Source organism: Meleagris gallopavo, chromosome 10 (assembly GCF_905368555.1).
Source record: "Meleagris gallopavo chromosome 10, MGAL_WU_HG_1.1, whole genome shotgun sequence".
Lineage (NCBI taxonomy): Eukaryota > Metazoa > Chordata > Aves > Galliformes > Phasianidae > Meleagris > Meleagris gallopavo.
In genome coordinates, this window is record NC_139413.1 from 13,757,591 (window position 1) to 13,775,396 (window position 17,806).

The following is a 17,806-nucleotide window of genomic DNA, read 5'->3' on the forward strand; positions in this document are numbered from 1 at the left end:
CCGTGAGCAGTTGGGGCAGAGGGAGTACTGGCGCTTCCCGCCTTCGGGGGGGGGGGGGGGTGCGGAGGGTCTCGCGCTTCCCGCCCTCGCAGGGGGCGCTCTCCGGCCTGAGCGCACCTCGGAGCCTGGGGCTGCTGAGCCCGGAGCCGCTGCCCGGGGCTCCGCTTCCTCGCGGCCCTCAGGAGGCGCTGCAGCCCCTTGCAGGTGACGCGTGGCTGCCGGACCAGCTTTCCTTCGCAGGTTCTCAGAAGTGAAAAGAAAGAGAGGTCTCCCAGCCAGATCCGCTGAGAGCTCAGACAGGAGCGGCCCGGTGGCTGCAGGGTTGGCCGAGAGCCTGCTGCCGTGCGCAGTGCCTTTAGATTGTATAAAGGACAGGGAAGTGTGAGAAGATCGCGCGCAGAACGAGGGGCGCCGGAGCAGTGACGGCGGTGCTTTAATTTCCTCGTCATTGGGCCGATCTGAGGGCAGCGTCTGCAATGAACAGTTAGTGCTGCGTCTGTTTCTGGGGAAGAATGTTCTGCTTTATTTTCTATGGTACTCTAAATATAGAATAATACAAAAATGTAAAAGCAAGTGCAGCGCTGCTTTCCCCGGAAGAAGTTTGAATATTGGTGCTGCTGTTTCCCTTATATAAGTGGAACAGTGCTGCTTTCCTATGCTAAAGGAGAAGTGCAGTTAGAAGTACTTTAAAAAAAAAAAAAAAAGCCTTCGTTTTCGACTGTGTTCTTCAGCCAGTGGTTATGTATTGAAACCAGTACTTCTAATGGTCATCAGAGATACTAGTGAAAAGCTTTCTTTCTAAAGCTCTATAGAACACTTAAAAATATCTATGTCAAATAGCAAGCTGTGTGGCATGTTGAGGAACTGAGTTAGGTGTCTCAATGATTGAGAAGTGACTCCTCTGTCTCTTCTTTCAGGTGAATAAGAAGTGGATTTGTGCTGCTGCTCACTGCACCCAGAGTTAGTTACCCCTACTGCAGGGCTGTGGGGATGTCGTGCTGCTTTGGATAGTAAGTCATGTTTCTAATTCTTACATTTCTATCAAGCATAAATGTACAAGTCAGCACATTAAAGGAAAATAACAAATACGTGGGGTGTCTGGGCTGCGGTGTCTCTCTGTATGGCTGTGACAGGGCTGGTGAACTGTGAAATCATTTCCTGTGACACAGTGGATCCTTTTTAGACTGCCCTGACTGTGTGCAAAAATCAGGGTGTTGAGAACATCAGGAATTCTCTACAGATGCAGTTATAATAAGGCAGTTTTGGTGCTGATGTCAGCTGGATCAAACATCATCTGCTGATCTGTAGTTTGAATTCATGCACACAGTGAATGAGTTTGTATTTCATTGTACTGGAGAAATTCCTGGATTACAGAGCAGAAGCTGTTGTTGAAGTGGTTGTATTTAATTCACAAACACTGCTGTGTTATAAATCAATATCTTTGAATTTGTCTAATGTGTACGTGCATTAAGTGAATTACATCATTGCTGACAGAAAAGAATAGGATGGAATAAAATGACAATTCATAGTGAAAATATATTTAACAGGTGAGTAGATTTGTTTCATTCTTTGTATTATTGCTTAGATGGTTCCTTCGATCTAAGTAGCAGGCTGTTTGAATAGGGCTGGGTCTGAAAGATTTTTCAGGGCATTCTTTCCTGCTCCCCCAGTGTTATTTCTTCCACAAACTGATTTTGAGGGATCCTCTGCTGCCTGATATTAAGAACTAAAATCTGCTGTGCTATCTATGATACCTATGCTAATTCAGTGCTCATTGTAAGTATCTGATGTCATGAAAGGCCTTCTGTTTCTCTACAGCTTTGGACTCTTATTCTTGAGGGATTGAACAGTGCATTGAGGGATGTGGTTTGAATTCTAATAACGAGTCAAGTAGCAAGCAAAATATTTCTAAATGAAAGGATTTGCCTACTTTGGTGGGGTGGGGTTGGACTAGATGATTGCTAGAGGTCCTTTCCAACCCCTACAGTTCTATCATTTTTATGCTGCTCTTTTATGGTAGAGAACAGGAGTTAGTCTCACTTAATCACTTACACTTATGGCTGCTATGATGATCTGTGATGTTCTGTTAGCCCTAGTTTTAACTCGTAAGAGTGTTCCTTTTCCACGTGTATGCATGCTGCATTTCACATACAGGTGAAGCTACAGCGGGGAGGAAGAATAGGGCTCTGTCTGGCAGCGTATCAAATAACCCTTAGGTGCATGGCAGAGAACCCCTCTTCTTCAGTAATAGAAGGATTTGGGGATTAGACCTCCTTTATGATGAAGATAATGGCTTAAGTGTTTAGATTAATAACTCATTTATAACAAGGCAACACTTCTCACAAAGTTCATGTTTCTCTGCACATATCCTGCATATTCTGAATCAGCCCCTTTTGGTATCAGATTTTGTTGGGCAGTCATAAAGCTACTTATCTTTTTATGAATATTAAAGAGAACACTTTTTTTCATCTTCCCACCCATCACCTGTTTTGTTCTCTTCTGATATTATCCAGGAAAAAGTAGTTTTATTGAAGGGGGAGGAAGGTGGATCCAAAGGTCCACTGAATGGATAGAAAAAGAAAGTAACGCTTTTTTACAGAGCTAAAAATTAATATTGGCAGCAGCCCACACACTCAATGAAGTACAATGACTCAGCATTTAAGTTACACATAGGATTTATTATTTCTGTCTGTCATACACAAATCAATTAAGAATTTCCAATATGTAGCATGGGGAAGAAAGCTTGTGCAAGTACACAGCCCTACAGTGATTCTGGAAACAGAAGAGTGGGCTCACGAGGAATCACTTGAAAATATGGTTGCTTGAACCGCAGCTACAGTCCTAATTGATGTTTGGAAAGCAAGCAAGTTGAAAACATGCAAGCATTCAGTTTGAGAATTTAACATGCCCCTTACTTTTCCAAAGATGAAATGGTTAAAATATAAAAAGGATTTTACTGCCATGGACTACAGGTAGCAACTCAAAACTTTTCTCTAACTGCATCCTATTACTCTTATATAAAAAAGATTCATCTAAATTACTGGAGTATGATAGTCCAAAATACAGAGATTTTAATTTCTTGCTCTACCACAGTGATATAGGCAGGAATTTTGTTACAGATAGAAAACTTCACTTAGAGCTGGGTCTTATGTTCATAGGTGTGAAAACTACCTAATTCTATGAAGGTAACAAAGTTTTGATGCTACCTACACTGAATCTGGTTTGTCCAGTTACATTAATCTTCACCACATTGCTATGATCTATGGAGATGCAGGATTCCATGCCATGTTCAAAGGGGATTATTAAAAAGGTGAAGAACTGAAGTGATCTCACTAAGCACAAGTTTGAGATAATCACACATCTGCTTGATTGGGGTAAACCCAGGGTGGTACCAGAGGACTAAGTAAAGAATACAGGTATGAGGGTGTGAACTTCAGTCATCTGTTACACTCTTACTCAGCTTGGTTTCAAGTTGATATATAAGCCAAAACTATTCTGGTTATCAATCTTTCTGTTCAAATACTTTAAAATATCCTGATTCTTATAAATACATAGACTTGTATAGATATGATACTATACATAGACTTGTAACATAGATATGATACTGTTCATGCTAACCTCAGTGGGAGCTGAGAAAACATCAATGTCCCATTTACTTGTGTGCATAAGCATAAGACCTGATGAATTGCCCCTGGATTTGTACATGTGAGTCTGTTCAGATTGACCTGTGTATTCACTTGCTCCTCTCTGCCCTCCTGCCCCAAGTACTGAGGCTTCAGATCTTCAAGGTATTATGTTGCAGTAGATCTTTTGTTGCGTGTAATGCAAAATGTTGTATTTCAGAACTTTGATTTCTGTAACTGAAGGGTTTTCCGTGCTGGGAACTCCAGCGATGAATCAAAGAGATCAAGGAAGCAACTGAATGGCTTTCCATTATTAATTATCTCATATTTTAACTGCTTCCAGATGGCTGATCAGGATTAGAGCCTCATTAAGTTGAGTAACACACAACATGAATATGCACGGTTGCCTGCCCCCAGTGTCAGTTCCATTACCCTTTCTGAGAAGTCAACGTTAACCTGAAAGCCAGTCTGCAAATGTTGAAGTGCATTCACTTGTATTTGCAGAACTATAGCCTAATTGACTATAGAGGGCAGATGATTACACAGCAAATATAAAGGGAAGGTCAAATGCAAGAATAAACAGGTGTGCATGTGCATACGTGCCCTGTATAGCTTATTCACTTAATAATTATCAACAGTTAAAAAAAAAAAAAAGGAACCAGTATATTTTTTTTTTAATTGAGAGCCACTTTTAATGTAAATCTTCCTCTGTAACAAGTATTGTTTTCTTAAACATATGCAGTAGTTGCTGATAGGTAGCTTCATTTTAAGTGAATGGATTGGAGCTGTGATTTTTCCAAAACTGAACACAGTAAAGCTTATTTTTGAAAAACAGTCTCTGTAGCTTGTGTTCAAAAGATACGGGTGGAAACCACTATGAATTTGCTGCAAGAGATCAAAGCTTCTGTCTGTACTGGATTTTCAAATCTAAAAGCCCATTTTCATGGAGTCATCTGTTCTAACAGGGCTGCTGCTTCTATCTTTTGTCCTCAGTTCCTGCATAGTCCTGGCAAGAATGTCATCTATCAATGTACAAATGTTAAATCACTCTAGTCGTGAAATATTAACAGAATACATACAATTATGACTCCTAAATTGAAGTCTTTCTAGCTGCCATTTGTCACATTTACAATAGTAAGATAATATAAGTTAGAATAAAAACCAGAGGAGTGTGAAATACATACATTGGGAAAGTAGCATTTCTAGTACATGCATTTAATAAAGCTAAGTCCTGAACCTGCTTCAGCTGAGGTCAACAGGAGTTTTTCCTTTGATGTTAGTGGTAACAAAACTATGTCTATTCAAATGTTCTGAGCAACAGATGAACAACATAATAGCAGTTCTTACTTCCTTCATGCAAAGCTTTAGGTTTTCTGAAAGTAGGATGAGCATGCTAGCAATTACTTTGCAGATGACATATACTCATAGTTTTAAAATACTTTCCTTTAATCTGTAATTAGAACAGGTGCTTTAATTTTTGTTATATTTCCTGAAAGACAGACAATGTTAGGGGAACTCATATTATGGACAGTGTGTGTGTGAGGAAAAATGGGAAGTTCCTTGCCCACTGGCTCCTCCCAGTAATAAAACTGAGAATTCAGTACTGTTTTGAAATAGATCTTATACCTTGCAAAGAGAAATGCGGAATAAGTTCGTTAAACATGTACATTCAAGTCACATATTACCCAGAAATTAAAAAAATATTGCCAGCAAGCTGTATTTCTTGAACATTATTACTAATATTTTCCAACACTACTCAGATTTTTATTGTAATGTGCATATTTTTATCTGAAGTAACTGTTTCCTGTGAACATTGTTTGTTTACTGAATTCTTCTGCTGTACTTCATGAACATAATATCCCATGCCTTTAAAACCCAAAGTAAATACATTAGCTGATGTGTTTTGCTAACTGTTATGTATCTCTTCATGTTAAGAGTTTCCTTACTAATTTTCTCTCATATTCTTCCCAATGGGCATCTACTAGCCATTCTTTTGATAGAAGCCAGAGTTTCCTTTTGATCGCACCTCAGAACATTTTCTTACCCAACCTCAACACTGCTTCTCCTTCCTCATTTGACTCCTGTCCCCATCTTTGATACTTTCCTTAGCTTCCCTAATTCTGTTTTGAGCAAATCCTTTAGAAGAACCTCCGCTTTCCTCAATGCTTTCAGTATTCAGCCTCAGCTTTTGCTTTTCTTCTCTACATGTGATTTGCTGCACAAATACAACTTTGCTAGCAGTAACATGTAAAAATGGTCAGAACAGCTCTTCCAGTGCCACGTAGACTCTTTCTTTCCAAGCAAGAATGGTAATTACACCTACTGACATCACCTTTTGAAGGTCTAGCATATTTTAAACTTAATGTGTCCATATATGTTAAACATCTAAAAACAGTTAAACAGTTTTTTCTCACTTGGTGAATGTCATTCAGGATAGGCAAAAGCAGGGTCGTCATTGTGAAGTCTAGTCTTGTGAAGCTGAATTTCTCAGCTTCATCGTTATCCACACACAACTCAATTTTATGTAAGTTGTCAGTGTTATCTTTTGTCTGTACATTTCTCATCTTAGGTTTTGACAAAAGCAATTTTACTGCCCTGTTTCATTTAAAATACTACTGCCAAGAGAAATCCTTAGCAATAGCTTTGACTATGTTGTCTCTTCATTATCATCATTGATTCCCCTCTGCAATTTCCTCAGATGTACGTACTCTGTCCTCACTTTGCAGCTCAGTGGGAGCTCTTATAATTTACTAGGGGCCCATGATGCTAGCTTTGATTGCCTGTGTATTAAGTTTTCAAACAAGCATTTGTCCCTCATTATCTGGTCTTCAAGTCTCACCCTCCCATTTTCCCTTCCCATAATGAATACAGAGGAAAAGAAAAAGTATTCAAGCTGATGGTGCACTGAAACCATTGCTAATCAGCTGGGCAAACACTGACTCTGATTCTTACTTTTCCATCTATGTTGTTTTTTTAAATCTTTGTCTTAACTTGGATTATAACCACTCTGTGGAAGTCCTTGCTTTCATTTTGTGTTTGTACAGTGTCTAGCCAGTGGGATACTGGTCTGATTAAAGCTCACAGGCAGTCTGGTAGTATGAATTAAAAACAATACAGCTTTTTCTTCCTGCTACTTCTACAGAAACTGTGTGGCTATGGGAAGCTGAATTCTATTCTTACATCAGTATACATCAACTGAACAATACACCAAATTCTCAGCACTGGTCTACTGCAAAACTATTGCAGAAATAGCACCAGCATCAGTGGGACATGAGAAGACAATGTCTTAATTTTCTTACTACAGCTGAGAAAGTAATTACAAACAAAACCCACCCACAACCCTGTAATGTGATTGTATTCCAGTACAACACATGTGAAGCTTTGTGTGCTAGTTGTCAGTTATTTTTCAATTTAATATGTAGTTAAATAAGTAGTAGGGGAAAGGTTTTTAATTATCATATTGAATATCTTTCTTCCATGGGTTTTTAAGTTCATTGTCAAACAGAAAAGAAAACTTTTTTTTTTCTCCCTGCTTTCTTGATGTTAAAGAATGACCTAATTTTCCTCCTCCAGTTATTTTGTGGAAGACATCACTTTTGCTTCTGTATCAGAAATGCAACAAAGTAGCATTCTTGAGTAGATGTTTTGCCTCAGAGCTCTTTATTATGTCAAATCCAAAGATAAGACAAGGTATGTCTTTAGTCATATTTTGACACAGCTGAGAATTTCTGATCATGAACAAAAATAAATGAAGTTCCTAAACAAAATTAAGGTGCACTGTCAGAGTTACACAAAAGCTTGCAAAACTGACCTTATTACCAGTGGTTATAGTCAGCACATGTTGTGTGTTTATCTTAAACAGTTTTAACAAAAAAACCCAAACCATTAGTAGCCTTTTTCTGCCATATGGCTCTTATGAAGGCACTTTTCCTCTTGGTGACTAAGAGGAGGTAGAATACTTCAGGTTTTCAACTGTGTGAAAGACAAGAGTCACCAGACCAGGCAGTTTCTACTAGGTCTTGGAATATATACTTTCACAAGTATCAGACGTGCTTTTTTTTCAAACAGGAGCAGCATTCTCCCAACTCTTCTCAATTAATGTACTATGCCATTAAAAAATATTTACTTAAGTACATTTTCAAGAAATGAAATGATGCCCTTCCTCTAGCACAGACCCTTTATATAGAAGTATTCAAAGGAAATAACATTAAAAAAATTATTAGAAACTGTAAACGAAGCAAACAATAAGTAGTAAAATATGAAGTCTGGCAGCAACAGATGAAACGATCTGTTCTTATTCATAAGCCCGAACAGGATTCCTATTGAAATCTCTTCTGTGAACAAAAATATGTTTCTAGTATTAAGAGCAGTGTTGGCACACATGACCTTTTGACACAACCAGTCAATCTTTATTGTTGTAAAATGAAGTCACCATATGGAGAGGGAGGGAAAAAAAGGAGGGAGTAACCCTACTAAAGGTGCAGTTATCTTTAAGTTCTTGCTCAATGAGCATATTAAGTGGCCAAAAGGAAGATAAAAGTAGAGAGGAGACCAAGATCTTTCTTTCACGTCATCTAATTTTTCTAACAAGTCTAGAAAATACATGCTCAAAGTTCATTTTAGAAAAGACATACGGTTAAGACTTGAAAAATTTCTGTACTTGCAATTAAATCTAGATTATAAATTAACATATTTACCTCATATCAGAAAGATTGCCTCAGTACCAAGAATTGCTTGTCCTTGACTGATGCAGTATTTCACTGTATGGAAACAACACATCAAAAATAGATTTGGGGAACAGGTTGGAGTTAGGTTGCAAACATTTGATCACCTTAATGATGAGTTTCCAGTTCAAGAATTGTCCATTCCCCTTGAGGGGAAGAACAGTCTTCAGATGAAAAGCTTGCCACTGTAATGCTTGCTGAAGAATCATCAAGTGGAGACATAAGTTCAGTCCACCTACTGAATGTGTCAACTTGTGATGTACCCTGAGGATTCGAACCATCTCGTGCCAGAAACAGTGTCTGATTGATTAGGCATTGTGCTAAGTTAAGGTCTTCAGGAACAGAGTTTTTGAAACCTATGTTTGAGTCCTGATCAGATAACAGTTGCCTGAGAAGAGTCCAGTCCTGTTCTACAAACTGCTGATCTTCAAAATCCACGTCAAGAACTGCTGTTTCTGAATCCATCCTCTGCTCAATTGCTTCTCCAACATCCATCTCATATATTGGAGAAAGGGTTTTTGAAGGCCGATGCTCATACATGCAGGTTTGTGCCATTGTGTCATAATCATCTATGTCTCCTGAAATAATTCACAATACTGTACAATGTAAAAATTGCAGATGATCCTCCCCTCAAGGGTTGTGAAGAGCAAAACTTAACTCATTGAGGAAAGATAATCCAACCAGGTTATAAAGGGAATGATGGAGGGTTATACAAAATTGACAAAATTTTAGGCATTTATTTCCTATATAGAAAACAAAGTATGGTTTATAAATTAAGTTAAAGCAGCAATCATCACTGATAATTAACAATAACCTCCATAATTAAATTTCTGATACAGAAAATGACAGTGTAAATACACATTTAATGCACATGAAATTTCTCATTTACTACATAAATTAAATTTAGACCAGGAGGTGCATGGAGAGAATTAATAGAGAATGATTACTGTATGGTGACTTAAGCTATGTCAGCTTAGGAAAGAATTAAAAACAAAATAGTTTATCCACAGGCTTATTTCCACATTGCACATGCAAGGGCAGCTGCAGGCAAGGGCAAGCAAACTTCAAAAAAACCAAAAAGTACAGCTTTTAATGTCTTCTTTTTATGTAGTCTGGCTGAACATAGATCATCATCAGTTTTTCATTACTCTTGAATACACAATAGTTGATAACACTATTGTATATTTTTGATGAGATAAACAGACTGAATTACTGGTATAAAGAAGACAAAACACAAAACAACTAGACAAGTATTCCATCTAGCCACATGAAACAAATTAGAACTTTTCTATTTATAAGCATCAGTTCTAAGTATAACCTCTATTTTAGGAAATAAGCTTTTACTGGTAAAATTTAGAATCGTAGACATCTCAAAAGCTCTAAGTCAGAATTCAAACCTGCTCCCACTGATGTATATGGCAAATAGTTATATTCAGTGGGAGAAGGATCCAAATTTATGTGAAATATATAAATAAATAAATTACAACAGTAATGCATATAGCTGTGCAGGTAAACAGTTCAGTGCGCTTTAGTTAAGGTTATTACTGTGGTTATTGCACATCCCATTCAGACATACTATATGTTGTCAAGCAGACAAAACAAATACTAAGTTTCCATCAGATGCTGTCAATGTTAGATTGGATCAAAAATAAGTACAGAAGTCTGTATCCAATCTTTCTTTTAGCATTACATTAAAATTTCTTTCAATGTTTCTCATTGACCAGCACAGTATTTACGGATACTTCAGACAATCATTCTGTACCAAAGTGAAATACTTAAAAATATTTAAATTTAATGTAATTTTAGCCAAAATTACTTCAGTTCAGGATTCAATCCCATACAAATTGGCAAAGATTTCCCTATAAATTTGCTTTTGAACGACTGTATGTTTCTATTTCTGTACATTACCTGGAAGTAAATCAGTATTAGCGTATTCAGTAGGTGCTGGTTGACTGTCTCTCACTTGGCCTTCCTGAGTCAGTATCTGATTCTTACTGGCTTCTACAGGTTTTGCGGAGTTGCTCTTTTGCACATCAGCATTAGTTTCTCTTTGATGAAGATTCAGATGACATGGTCTTTCTTGAGATTTTGCATCATTGTCTAAGTATTTATTGCACTGCTGAAATTCAGTAGCCACTTCATTCTTTGTGTTTACTTTTTCATTTTCCCCTGGACAAGGACTAGCTACTGAATGTACTTCCTCTGCATGGTTTTGTTCAGTCATTGAAGCACCTTTATCCTCCTTCCCTGGGATTTCAGTACCACGAAGATGTTGGAGAGAGCTTTCACTTTCATCCATTCTGTTGTCTTGATCCTTAGGCTGTTTACAATCCAAGAATCCATCTTCAATTTCCAATGAGTATCCTGAATAAAAAGTCTTTCCATGGTGCTCCTGGGAAACACTGTCAAATACGTCTGAAGGAGTAAGAGAATCTATTGAATGCTGACGTGAAGTGTGAGTTTCCACTCTATCATCAGATCCCAATTCTTCGCATTCATCTACTGAAAGTAAAACAGATCGTTTGAAACTTTTAGTTTTAGAAAACTCTTGACTTGCAGTAGCATTTTCTGTTGCATCTTCGAAAGCTAAATTATCAATTCCTTGGAACTGCTGAGCAGGAACGTTCGATGAAAGAATGTTTCCTGCAACATTTTCTGGTTCAGATCTGTCATCTTCTGTTTCATCAGCAGAAGAAGAAACTTGGTCTGCTTCCTGAGTAAACTGTGCACTGCCAAAATTAGAATTTTCAGGTTCTCTGGTACTGTTCCTTGCACTTTCTTGATGAGACCAAATTTCAGGTTTTTTTCTTGGTATTTCATCATCACTTGTTGAATTAACACGGAAGAGATCAGAGCCTTCTTTTTTCATTTTGACTTCTATTCTAAGGCTGCTGTCATAAATTTTTAATTCTTCAGGTGTACTGGTGTCACTGCTGCTTCTTCCAAGAAAATCGTGGCATAACATAGTGCTGCACTTAGAAATCCCTCTCTCATTGGATCCTTCATCATCTTGAGAGCCTCCAGCATCATAATCTTCTGATCTTGGTTTTATATCATCAGAGGATGTGGTTGCACTGCCAGTATCTGATTCAGGACTCTCTTTTGGATCTAGTGCACCAGTATTCCAGTGGTCCACAAAGGGAATTTCTGCATTTTCATGGTTTTCTGGCATTTCTGTGGGATCAATAGACTCCGTGTAATTATGTGAACATTTGTCTCTTATTTGTTCTATGGAATGTTTTGAAACATCATCTAAATCTACTGTAACTGATTTGTATTCAGGCAAGGCTGATGCGCCGCATGACTCATCAGCTGGACGAAATCCCTTCATGTGAACGTGAGGAGGTGATGTTACATCCTCTTTATTAGTTATCCCTTTGGAAAAGCTTGGTAAAATATTTTCACCATGGTTAAGACCCGTATCGGTGCTTAATTGATCACTTTGTTCCGTACAGACTTTTTTTGCTTTTGACTGTTCTACCAATTCTTCTGAAGTAGCAGCATTTTGATTTGTTTCCTTGGAAAAGTCTGAGTATCCATCACTGGTAGACTTTGCATGAGAGCAAAATTCAGCAGTATTGTCAGCTAAATTTCTCTCTTTATTCTGATTAATTTCAGCCTGATCCCCACAGATTTCTCTTGCTTCCATTTCATTTTGCAGTGAAACATGCAATTTAGAAACCGTTTCTCCTATAACTAAAGGAGATTTTGATTGTATTTTGTATTCTCCATCTTCAGGATCCAATAATTTTTGTTTATCAGGCTGACAAGCTGCCAAGAACTCATCTTCTCTGCTACCTCCCATCACAGATTTCAGACATTTGCTTTGCTTTGCAGAACTGCATTCATTGTCATGAGGCTGAACAGTTGCCACATCAGCTGCATTTTTTCCAAGTTTCTGTCCTGGACTTCTGTGCTCAGAGGTGTGCATATTCTTCTGGACAACAGGAGATTCACACCTTGAATGTTTTGGGGTAGAGGACTGGGATTTTAATACAGATTGCCCAGCTGTTTTTGGTTTTGGGTCTTTATTGTTTGTTATCTCACCATGCTTTGACAGAGCTTGAGCTTTGGGTGTTATGATTTTTGCAGTGGCTTTTGCTACAGGTGTTTGTGATGACTTAATACTCTTCTTCTTGGCCGAAGGATGTTTTTCTGGGGGTGTTGTCTGAACCAGATGTTGTGCCACATTTCTTTCTTCATTATGTTTTGGAGACACTCCTGATTTCAGTGAGTTTGGCGACTCCCCCATAGCTCCTAGCAAACAGTAAAATAAATTAATAAATAAAGATTGTACATTTTAGTCAACATTTATGCGCTGAATTTATATTTGTGTGTATTTATGTTGAGAAGCAGGTTATCCAGGTTTTTGTGCAACTACAGAATCAAAAGCTTGCTAAAGCACTAGGAGTAGAGATCTTAAATACAAATACAAGATGAAAATAGCATCTTGTATTTAACATACCATCTTTGGAACTAAGGCACTTTGTAGACATAAAGGAATTTGACCTGTTGCTGAAGAAGCCATCACTGGAGCAGAAAGCAGCAGCTATCTGATAGGAATAAAAACACTGTGCACGCACAGCATTTTAGCACAGGAAGTGATGAGCACTGTACTTAATTTATATTGTAGAGGAAATGAAAGAAGGCAGAAAACGATTACATTAGTTATAATGTGATTAGAATACCAGAATTAATATCCCTGCTCTGCCTGACAATGCTGCAAGATCTCTAATGACCATAAACTGACAGGATCTATGTTTTCTGTATCATAATGCATATAAGATAATGCAACTTGAACACACTTTCCTACCCCTGTTGGTGAGTGCCAGCTTCAAATGAGATTAAGAGCAGCTCCATCCTGAATGCTTTGTATCTCTGTAATGCTGAGTTTCTTCTCTGTGCTCTATAAAGTCATTTCCCACATTTGTGGTGGAAATTAGTTTGGGACAGGTCAGCATCAGTAGAGCAATTTCTGGGGGGCACCAACAAAAAAGGGTGGCATAAACTGATGCTTCATGAAGTTGTCTGCAGTCTTGATCTTCTGTGCTTATTATAATTGCTTGACCTACAGATTTTGGTTGAACATAATGCTAGTTGTAAGTGCAGTGGCACAAGGTAACTGCAAGTAAAAGGCTCTGCAAAGCAGATCAAACAAGCAGAAGAAAACAAGTGAATCTCTTTAAATATTTTAAAATTGATACTTGGATACACTTCACTGGTTAGGGCTGTCACCAAAAGTGAAATATGGAAAACAGAATTGCTCACAAGATTTTGCCAATTCTTGCACTAAAAAAGAAAAAACACAAACAGAGGGCTGTTTCATTGCAATATGAAACTATACCTTGGTTCTTAGGAGAATGGGTAGGTGTGTCCTGAGCCTTCTGCTGTGCTGCAGCATTGCTGCTCCCATTCCCTTTCTTCTTTAGAACAGCTTGTGCATTTTGTTCACTGGACAATTTTCCAGCTGTTTTTTTTGTTAGACTGCAAATAAATAATTTGCATTATTTTCAAGCTAAAGATTAGCAATGTTTGATTATATTTAAACAAGCAGTATATGTGTTTATACACGTACATAAAAACATTGAAAATCCAACCTAAAGGGTGTACTTCTTTTGAAAAGAAAATGTACATTCACATATATATATGTGCACATATGCATACAGGCACACATACTCATATCAAAATACGAATGACCAGTGTAATACTTCACGGGGTTTGAACTTCCTCCTGTCCAGAGTTTGTGCAACTCAGTCTAAGCTATCCCCAAAATGATAATTTTACAACACCTTGCGTAGTCATTAAATGTTCCAGTATGCAGAATTCTAAATGACCTATAACAACATTCAAACAATTAGCATGAAAAAAAAAAAACAATAGAAAAACCAAGCCAATTTTTCATTTGCAAAATAGCTCCAATCGCTAACTCAATATTTTGTTAATAACATGTGATAGTCATTCTGAAATATTCTCAGGTTAAAAAGAACAAGTTGACTTTTAATAGCAAGTGTAACAGTTCAACTGAAGAAATACCATTTCACAAGCATGCATGCACACACGCACCAACAAAACCCACCGTGCTGATTTGTAACAAACCTGCTTGTTGTGACATTAACTTCAAGATCAGCCTTTTTTTTTTTGTTGGTAACTCCATTTGGTGTCTTCAAAGAAGACTTCATTATCACTGTTATAAAGTAAATTCCAACTTAATTATCAGATAAAATGCGGTGCATATCACTGAAAAAAAAAAATCTAGTATATGAAGGTCAGCAATTGAAAATCGACGCTAAACCTGTAAAACTTACAACATTTCATAAGGATATCAGTTGAGGACAGACTTTTTAAGAAACAAAGTCTATCAATTTAATACTCTAGTAGCATACTAATATTACACTAATTAGTAAAGTATATAATAGCATACTATTTTCTGGAGTTAATATTCACTTACAGGGAAAGAAGGGGACTTTTATCAATCTATAGTTTTCTTCTAAGGCTTCCCCAGGGAGTTTGTCAGTGCCTGGCTGGCCTGGGACAACTCAGAAGACTTTTTTGGGAAATAAATAAATAAATAAAAATTACCAGTATGTTTTTTTCCTTCTTCTGCCAATTTTTCCTCTTTGGATTCTTCTGTCTGTTCACTGGCAGCCTGGATATCTGTGCTGGAGTTTGTTAACTTGCTGGATGTTCCTGCTGCAGTTGTGGTGGATGGAGATTCCTTCCCAGTGTTTTTTTTTAATGGCTTTGTTTTGCTGGGCACACTTGAGGTTACCGTCAGCACTTTAGGCCTGGCACCTGCTGTTTTTCCTTCATGGTTCTTTAATCCTTTGACACTTCCTGAATTTTTTTGTCCACTTGAAGTGGATGTCTTTTCAGTATCTTGCTTGGCAAGCATGCTTTCAGCCTTTGCATTTCCATTATTTTCTACTTTTGTTTTTATAACAGCTCTAGCCTTTGGTGAAGCAGCTTTTTCCCCAGGTTTTAAATCTTTATTAAGCTTGGAAACTGTTTTTTTGCCATCTTTTCCCTTTACATCCTCATGCTTTGAAGTCTTATTAGTAGCATTTCTATTGGTGCTCGATGCATGTCCAGATGCTCCTAATCCATCAGATTTCATTTTATCCCGATTAGTGGGAGAATTTCCCCAGCAATCTTTCTTGCCGTGTTCTGTCCAAGAAATATTCCTTTTACCAGCAAATTCAGTGATGGATTTATTTAGCTAGAGAAAAAGCATCCGAAAGAAAACAGAAGAAATTTATCACACTAAGCAATGGTAATCTTTAATTTCTGAAACAGCTATTTCATAAGTAGTACAGGAATCTAAAACAAGCTTCAAAAGTGAAATAATTTTTAAAATCTATATTTTCAGATTAGGTTGCTGCCTTTCAGAGGTTAAAAAAAAGGTCTTACTTCATACAAATTTGTCTGTTTTATGTGTATTACTAGTGCCTGATGATGCAAGAAAACTGTTTTTCTTTTTCGAGTTACATATGTGTATTTTCCAAAGAGGAATAAAGGCTATACATTATTACAGACATAAGAATTAACTTAAAATTCATGTGATTCTTTCTTAGCCATTACCAAACAGTGTATCCACCAGAGAAGTGACAGTAATTATCCTTGCTCTCAGGCAAAGCCATTCTGAAAGATGGGAGAATTAAGTACATGAAGTGGAATCTTCATGTAATTACACTGTATCCATGACCATCAAATCATAGGAAACCCATACTAGTTTTCTACTAAACAGTAATGTAACTTTGAGTGTGATTCTCAACAGAAGTGTTGTTGAGACCTGAGGAACATTTTTTTAGGGCAGGGAGTGAACAGACACGGTGCTGCCATGGCTGTGACAACAGCAGAGATTCATTAGCTCAGGAGAAAACCATTTGGCCTGGGAAACAGATCAGTTTTGTTACGTAGTAACGTAGGAATGTGAGATTCTGAACACAAATTCCTATCTTTTATTTGAGCTTATCTGCATAAAGCCAAGTCCTGAAAGGTTTCAGAATAATGGACATTACTAATTGTGCAGAAACTGAAGTTCACCAATGGAATACAAATTCTCCAAAAGGAAAGTCTGTTAATTAAATTAGACAAATTAATATTGAATATAAAACAAAATGAAAAGAGTTATGTTTTCAGGCTTCTGAGTACTTCTGATGTTTGGAGATGAAATTTACCTGAGAACTAGTGAATACAGGTTTTTTGCCAAGTCTTCTGTCATCACCCTTGTCAAATGCGGCTGGAAGAAGGAAAAGCCCTTTATTGACCATTTAGCAGAAAAGAAAACAGAACAATTCAGCCTACTCTCATTTGAAATCAGAGAGCAATTCATCTTTATTTTATGAAGGCTAATTTTTGACATGGGAAATGTTAAATGGAAAAATACGGTTTTCTGTTTGGAACAAGAAATGTGATCTTTGTAACATCACATGGCCACAAGCAAGTTGTTTAATCCTTACTGTGGAGATAGAGAAACAGAAAACACACTTTTGTTGATCCAATCTGACCTCATGTAATGCTTGAAGTGTACTGAGGCTTACAAAATGTGTACAAAAATTTACAAAAAAGAGAGACTGTCAGAATTAGAGTGACTTTTAAGTGATGTACTGTCAATTATAAATTATACTATTTAAATAGGAAACTGATAACAGTAAGCTAAATTATATTAATTTTCAACAGTGGCAAAGCCAAATCTGAATGTACACAGTAAGGTCACAGTGCCTCTCCAAATAGCATATAGCTGCATGTCATGAGAGCTACCCCTGTGATTGTCATGTGAAATTTGCAGGCATTGAATGCCGGGTTTTTTTTTTTGTTTTTTTTTTTTTGACTGTTCTACTCTGGGAGAGAAGCGCTTTTCAATAAAGCTTTTAAATCAATTGAGCTTACAGAATAGAAAGGGATATTTATAGTCAGTGTACGCACCCAGAATCGATAAGGTTTCTTTTTTTTTTCCAAATCTTTCAGCTGAAAAAGAGCTTTTAAGTAATGTTACTAAAAATTAATCATTCAGTCCCTCGTGCTCTGATGTAGTATTTGTGCATACACAAAAATGTATCTGTGTGTAACAATGAAACAAAAATTCTGTTGAATTCTTATTTAAGATAACAAAAATATTTTTAACTGTAGCGCTGTAAAAATCATAGAAGAAGAGATATGCTGAAAATGGCACCCCAGGGACCTAATCCTTTTCCAGCAATGACTCTGCACTTTAATACATACTAATACATTAAGATAAAATCCATGCAAACCTGTGCCTAAGAAAGCACAAGACACTTTGTGAATGATAAAACCCACAATATCATGTCTTCTTGTGGCATTTTTCCTCCTGTTACAGTGTTAACACCCATTCTATATAGGTTAAAATCCTAAAGGACACACCTCCATTGCCAGAAATCTTTAAGACAGAAGTTAATTTAAATCATCTGAGCCCAGTTTCATTTGAAGATTAAAATTTGT

General features: G+C 37.2%; 1 protein-coding gene across 2 annotated transcripts in view; it reads right to left on the bottom strand.

Moving 5' to 3' along the window:
* Nucleotides 1–2,657: 2,657 nt before the first annotated feature.
* BTBD8 (BTB domain containing 8) overlaps nucleotides 2,658–17,806 on the bottom strand; it is a 36,841-nt gene continuing 21,692 nt past the window's right edge. For both annotated transcript variants that reach the window (XM_085231322.1, XM_085231323.1), the window contains 6 exons: nucleotides 16,525–16,586; nucleotides 14,927–15,563; nucleotides 14,444–14,531; nucleotides 13,692–13,831; nucleotides 10,256–12,604; nucleotides 2,658–8,925 (listed from right to left, as the gene is read on the bottom strand). In XM_085231322.1, the coding sequence (XP_085087448.1) occupies nucleotides 8,456–8,925; nucleotides 10,256–12,604; nucleotides 13,692–13,831; nucleotides 14,444–14,531; nucleotides 14,927–15,563; nucleotides 16,525–16,586 (3,746 nt within the window). In that variant the 3' untranslated portion in view covers nucleotides 2,658–8,455. The remainder of the gene's footprint in view (nucleotides 8,926–10,255; nucleotides 12,605–13,691; nucleotides 13,832–14,443; nucleotides 14,532–14,926; nucleotides 15,564–16,524; nucleotides 16,587–17,806) is intronic.